Source organism: Mandrillus leucophaeus, unplaced genomic scaffold (assembly GCF_000951045.1).
Source record: "Mandrillus leucophaeus isolate KB7577 unplaced genomic scaffold, Mleu.le_1.0 Scaffold561, whole genome shotgun sequence".
Taxonomy (NCBI): Eukaryota; Metazoa; Chordata; class Mammalia; order Primates; family Cercopithecidae; genus Mandrillus; species Mandrillus leucophaeus.
This window is the reverse complement of record NW_012106042.1, coordinates 1,102,174-1,109,282: the sequence shown is the minus strand read 5'-3', so window position 1 is coordinate 1,109,282 and position 7,109 is coordinate 1,102,174. Positions and strand designations below refer to the sequence as shown.

Sequence of the window (7,109 nt, the reverse complement as noted above, 5' to 3'; positions counted from 1 at the left end):
AAAAAAAAAAAAAAAAAAGAAGTGTAGCCAAAATCTGTGAAAATTATTATATAACACACATAATTTTTAGAAAATAATATTTAATAACTGAACTAGCTTTTGAAAACATTTTAAGGAGGTAACATGCGAATAAAGTAGTTGAGGGAAAAAATAACTGTGGCAATTCTTTAACAAAAGCTTTGTTTTGTTTTTAGTAAATATACATCTGGCTATTCAGAATTTTAAAATAGGAATGGTAAAAAATTTCTTGTAGTTCATTATTATCTTTTCATTGTTTCTTATGACACATCTCATTTTCTACCTTTATTAAAGGTACATGAATCTCTTTCATTTCCCCTATAAAACTGTAAACTTCTTGTGGAGAAGAGTCACGTCTTTTTCATTTTCTTGTGTGTCCCACCCCAGGACTTTAATTAGTAATCTAGCACATGGTAAACACACGTAAATGTTTGAAGAAAATAAATTTCATAAAAATAAAAGATGTTTTTGTTTTTTTCAGGCAAAGCACTGGCATATTGAAAACTACCTTTTCCTATCTAAAAGAGATACTAATTTAGTGGAAAGTAATATTCAAAAGGAAATTTCTTTATTTTCTAAGGAGGAATCTTGTTTAGACCCAACAGAACATTCTCTACTTAACAAGAAAAACAAAGATGACTCAACATACAAGTAAGTAATTTTGAACATTAGCCAGATGTCAACTGGAGTCTAGGTAAGACATAGATAAGACTGGTCCAAACTTCCTTCTGTCCTCTGTGGAATGTTCAGTGACTACCTTAAGATTTTTCCAAAATTTGAGGTGTTGGTAGGTATGTATGGATGAGTGACTTATATTATCGAGGCCATATTTGGTTCTTATTTCTTGACTACATTGATTCTTGATATGTGTTAAGTGCCATCTAGTCTTATATTTCTACTCCATCATCAATCTAATTGTGAAAATTGACCCCTTTCTTCAAAAACTATCTATCTATCTATCTATCTATCTATCTATCTATCTATCTATCTATCTATCATCTATCTACCTATCTATGTATGTATCTATCTCTACTATCTATCTATCTATCTATCTATCTATCTATCTATCTATCTATCTATCTATCATCTATCTATCTATCTTAGAATGTGTATCAGATTTTACTCCTGGTTTTGATAAAGTGCACAGGGGTTTATGTGACAAAAGTTCAAAGAGCTTAACTTTGAAGTTAGACATCATTTCTTTAAGGCTTCTCATGCCTCTAGGTTGCTCAGACGTTCTTCTCTTCACGTCACTCTGCTAGGTCCCATATTTACACTCCATTTATGCTCTCATGTCAAGGAGTTTAGTTCTTTTGTTTTCTATGCTTTTGCCAAACCATGCTCTCATAACTTAACTTTCATGATAAATGGCTATTTTATTCTCGTAGAGATAGATATCCAAGCTTATTACTTGGAGAATAATAAAAATATTTTGGTGCCTTTGATTTATTATCTGTTTCATGTAAGAAAAGAAATGGAGCTTACTCAGAGCTGACAAGAAAATAGTTATTCTATAAAACTCCCACCATGTTTTAATTCAATGCTTTTGTAACATTCTATGTTAAACAGGTGAAACACCAGAGAGGACTGTCTTTCCTTCTTCCCTTTAACTCACTAGTCATAGTTTTCCTTTCATTGAGGCTCTACAGGTGGGTTGGGAGGCAGGAAAAAGGTAGCATTGCTGTTCTTGAGGCTTGGCAGATGTGCACAGCATACTCTTCTTCCTGGCGATATAGTTGAGGGTTCTTTGATGACCCCACTCAGGGACCTCTGCATTGCACATTTCCAAACTCATAAACTCTTTGGCTAGTTTCTTATGGCTCACCTCCTCCAGCTCATGCCCCTTGTAATACACATCACAGTGTTTTCTATTACAGTCCTGCACATTGCCAAGCCTCCCCTCTTGCACAACTGCTGGTTTAACTTCTGCTTGGCCTATAGGAAACACATTTTGCAACACCAACTTTTCCACTGTTTCCCCACTGCTCCCTGCAACTCCAGGTACAGCTTTTTGCCTGTAGACTTCTTCAGATGTTAGTGAGACAAAGGTCTGCTGTGTCCCTCTCATTGTTACCCTAGAAGACTACATTAAGCTATTTGGGCTATGTGAATAGAGGCTAGAAATGAAAAAGAGAAAAACTTTCCTCCCCTCCAATGGGGGTGGGTCACAATTCGCACATAAGACTCTCTCTGATGCAATCATCTCTTATAGTGTCCGCATCCTTTGTTTATATCTTACAGTGATGTTGGCTTAAGTGTCACAAGATCAGTTTTGGAGCTACCTTCTTGGCAAAGTGACCCTGCACATAAAGAGTCAAACCACCTCATATTGGCATGTAGAAATACTTTTGTATTAAACATCTCAATAAATTACTTTGCTTTCAAACTTTTTGAACCTCTACTGACAGATAGATAGAAGAAAAAAATTCCCCTTTAGCATTCTGTTATGCTAAATTACTTTGGTATTTGTTCTTCCATTTCCTTGAATTATGGCTTGCAGAAATGTCAAGTGGCATTTTACGTTTAGGCAGAAGGATATTTTCAATTTAGAAATCTAGCATGAGCAATCCTGTACAATCATAGAATGCTGGGAATGGAAAGACTTTACATAGGATAAAATGTCCCCGCCTACCTATCCTACTCAATCTTACAGATGAAGAAATAAAGTTACCTTAGGATAACACAGATAGATCATTTTTTTTTTCTCTTTCCATCACATGCATAGAAGAGTGAAGGCAAGTGTTACAGATTCCTGTTTAAGAGTATTTCAGCCAATATAATACTTTCCCATTCCTTATGACAAACTCAGTTATCCTTTAAACATTTTTTTTTTTGAGGCTGTCTTGCTTTATCGCCCAGCTGAAATGCAGTGGTGCGACCACAGCTCACTGCAGTAGCAACCTCCCTGGCTCAAGCAATCCTCCCATCTCAGCCTCCCAAGTAGCTGGGACTACAGGCATGCCACCACACCCAGTTTGCACACACACACACACACACACGCGCGCGCGCACACTTTTCTTCTGTACAGATGGGGTTTCATCATGTTGCTCAGGCTGGTCTCGAACTCCTAGGTTCAAGTGATCCTCCCACTTCACCCTCCCAAAGTGCTGGGATTACAGATGTGAGCCATCACTCCCATCCTAAACACTTTTTTAAACCATTCTTTTCCTGGATTCAAACATTGGAAATTTGAACTCTTTACTTCTTTCCTGACTTCATTTTCAGTTAATTTTGTTTTCTATTGTTCCTGAAAACTTTTTGTAATGCAAATCAGTGCTGATATATACAGTTATTAAAAAAATTATTTTAATTTCTGGGGTACATGTGTAGGATGTACAGGTTTGTTACATAGGTAAATGTATGCCATGGAGGTTTGCTGCACCCATATACCTATAACCTGAGTATTAAACCCAGCATGCATTAGCAATTTTTCATGATGCTCTCCCTCCCCATCCCCTACCCCTGGACAGGTTCCAGTGTGTGTTGTTCCCCTCCTTGTGTCCATGTGTTTTCATTGGTCAGCTCCCACTTTTGAGTGAGAACATGTGAATATGTGGTGTTTGGTTTTCTGTTCCTGAGTTAGTTTGCAGAAGATAATGGCTTCCAGCTCCATCCATGTCCCTGCAGAGGACATTATCTCATTCCTTTTTGTGGCTGTATAGTATTCCATGGTGTATGTGTACCACCATTTTCTTTATTCAGTCTATCATTGATGGGCATTTGGGTTGATTCCATTTATTGGCTATTGTGAATAGTGCTGTAATGAACATATGTGTGCTTGTATCTTTATAATAGAATGATTTATATTCCTTTGGGTATACACCCAGTAATGAGATTGCTGGGTCAAATGGTAGTTTAAATACTATTTCTGGTTCTAGGTCTTTGAGGAATCACCATACTGTCTTCCACCATGAGTGAACTAATTTACATACCCACCAGCAGTGCAAAAGCATTTGAATCTCTCTGCAGACTCACCAGCATCTGTTGTTTCCTGACTTTTTAATAATTGCCATTCTGACTGGCATGAGATGGTATCTCACTGTGGGTTTGATTTGCATTTCTTTAATGATCAGTGATGTTAAGCCTTTTTTCATCTGTTTGTTGGTTGCAAAAATGTCTTATTTTGAGAAGTGTCGGTTTATGTCTTTGACTGCTTTTAATGGTTTTTTTTTTCTTGTAAATTTATTTAAATTCCTTGTGGACTCTGAATACTAGCTCTTTGTCAGATGGATAGATTGCAAAAATTTTCACCCATTCTGTAGGTTTTCTGTTCACTCTGATGACACTTTCTTTTGCTGTGCAGAAACTTTTTAGTTTAATATCTCATTTGTCAATTTTTACTTTAATTGCAATTACTTTTGATGTTTTCATCATGAAATCTTTGCCTGTGCCTATGTCCTGAACTATATTGCCTAGATTTTCTTCTAGAGTTTTTATAATTTTGGGTTTTATATTTAAGTCTTTAATCCATTTTGAGTTAATTTTTGTATAAGATGTAAGGAAGGGGTCCAGTCTCAATTTTCTGCATATGGCTATTCAGTTCTCCTGGCACCATTTATTAAATAGGAATCCTTTCTTCATTGCTTGTTTTCATCAGGTTTGTTGAAGATTAGATGGTTGTAGATGTGTGGTCTTATTTCTTAGCTCTGTATTCTGTTCCATGGGTCTATGTGTCTGTTTTTGTACCAGTACCGGGCTGTTTTGGTTACTGTAGCCCTGTAGTATAGTTTGAAGTTGGGCAGCATGATGCCTCCAGCTTTGTTCTTTTTGCTTAGCATTGTTTTGGCTATGTAGGCTCTTTGTTGGTTCCATATGAGTTTTTAAATAGTTTTTTTTTTTTTTTTTTCCTAATTCTGTGAAGAATGTCAAGAGTAGTTTGATGGGAACAGCACTGAATCTATAAATAACTTTGGGCAGTATGGCCATTTTCATGATACTGATTCTTTCTGTTCATGATCATGAAAAGTTTTTCCATTGTTTGTGTCCTCTCTGATTTCCTTGAGCAATGGTTTATAGTTCTCCTTGAAGACCGTTCTTCACTTTCCTTGGTAGCTGTATTCCTAGATATTTTATTCTCTGTAGCAATTGTGAATGGGAATCCATCTATGATTTGGCTCTCTGCTTATCTGTTATTGTGTATAGGAGTGCTTGTGATTTTTGCACTTTGTTTTTGTATCCTGAGACTTTGCTGAAGTTGTTTATCAGCTTAAGAAGCTTTTGGGCTGAGTCGATATGGTTTTCTAGATATAGTATCATGTCATCTGCAAACAGAATTTGATTTCCTTTCTTCTTATTTGAATACCCTTTATTTCTTTCTCTTACCTGATTGCCCTGGCCAGAACTTCCCATACTACACTGAATAGGAGTGGTGAGAAAGGGCATCCCTGTCTTGTGCCGGTTTTCAAGGGGAATGCCTCCAGCTTTTGCCCATTCAGTATGATATTGGCTATGGGTTTGTCATAAGTGACTCATTATTTTGAGATATGTACCTTCCATACCTACTTTATTGAGAATTTTTAACATGAAGAAATGTTGAATTGTATCGCAAGCATTTTCTGTACCTATTGTGGTAATCATGTGGTTTTTGTCCTTAGTTTTGTTTATGGGATGAATTACGTTTATTGATTTACCTACGTTGAGTCAGCCTTGAATCCTGGGGATGAAGCCAACTTGATTGTGGTAGATATGCTTTTTGATGTGCTGCAAGATTTGTTTTGCAAGTATTTTATTGAGGATTTTTGCATTGATGTTCATCAGGGATATCGGCCTGAAGTTCTTTTTTTGTTGTTGTTTTGTTTTATCTCGGCCTGATTTCTGTATCAGGATGATACTGAGCTCATAAAATGAGTTAGGGAAGAGTCACTCCTTTTCAATTGTTTGTAATAGTTTCAGAAGAAATGGTACCAGCTCCTCTTTGTATCTCTGGTAGAATCAGCTGTGAATCACTCTGGTCCTGAGCTTTTTTGGTTGGTAAGCTATTTATTACCACCTCAATTTCAGAACTCATTACTGGCCTATTCAGGGATTCAACTTCAGTCTTGAGAGGGTGTTTGTGTCCAGGAATTTATCCATTTCTTCTAGATTTTTTAGTTTATTTGTATAGAGGTGTTTATAGTATTTTTTGATGGTTGTTTGTATTTCTGTGGGGCAAGTGGTGATATCCCCTTTATCTTTTTTTGTTGTGTCTATTTGATTCTTCTGTCTTTTCTTCTTTATTAACTTAGCTAGCAATCTATTTTATTAATATTTTTTAAAAAGCCAGTTTCTGGATTTGTTGATATTTTGACGGGTTTTTTTGTGTGTGTGTGTCTATATCTCCTTCAGTTCTGCTCTGACCTTGCTTATTTCTTGTTTTTTGCTAGGTTAGGGGTTTGTTTGCTCTTGGTTCTCTAGTTCATTAGTTGTGATGTTAGGATGTTGATTTGAGATCTTTCTAGCTTTTTGATATGTGCATTTAGTGCTGTAAATTTCCCTCTTAACACTTTTTAACTGTGTCCCAGAGATTTTGGCACGTGGTCTCTTTGTTTTCATTAGTTTCAAGGAACTTCTTAATTTCTGTCTTAATTTCATTACTTACCCAGGAGTCATTCAAGAGCACGATGTTCAACTGCTATATACCTGTGTGGTGTTTAGTGAGTTTCTTAATATTGAGTTCTAATTTAATTGTGCTGTGGTCTGAGAGACTGTTATGATTTCAGTTCTTTTGCATTTGCTGAGGAGTGTTTTACTTCCAATTATGTCATCAATTTTAGAGTAAGTGCCATGTGGCACCAAGAAGAATGTATATTCTGTTGTTTTTGAGTGGAGATTTCTGTAGATCTCTATCAGGTCCACTTGATCTATAGCTGAATTTAAGCCCTGAATATCTTTTACACTTTCTGTCTCGATGATCTGTCTAATGTTGACAGTGGGATGTTAAAGTCTCCCTATTATTGTGTGGGAGGCTAAGTCTCTTTGTAGGACTCTAAGAACTTGTTTTACGAATCTGAGTTCTCCTGTATTGGGTGTATATATATTTAGGAGAGTTAGCTCTTCTTGTTGAATTGAACACTTTATCATTATGTAATGCCCTTCTTTGTCTTTTTTTTTTT

At 36.2% G+C, this 7,109-nt stretch overlaps 1 protein-coding gene across 1 annotated transcript in view; it reads left to right on the top strand.

Annotated features, from left to right (window-relative positions):
- The window catches only part of WDR49 (WD repeat domain 49), a 181,871-nt gene that overhangs the window by 134,806 nt on the left and 39,956 nt on the right, over window positions 1-7,109 (top strand). The window contains exon 16 of the mRNA XM_011998220.1: window positions 500-669. Within this exon, the coding sequence (XP_011853610.1) occupies window positions 500-669 (170 nt within the window). The remainder of the gene's footprint in view (window positions 1-499; window positions 670-7,109) is intronic.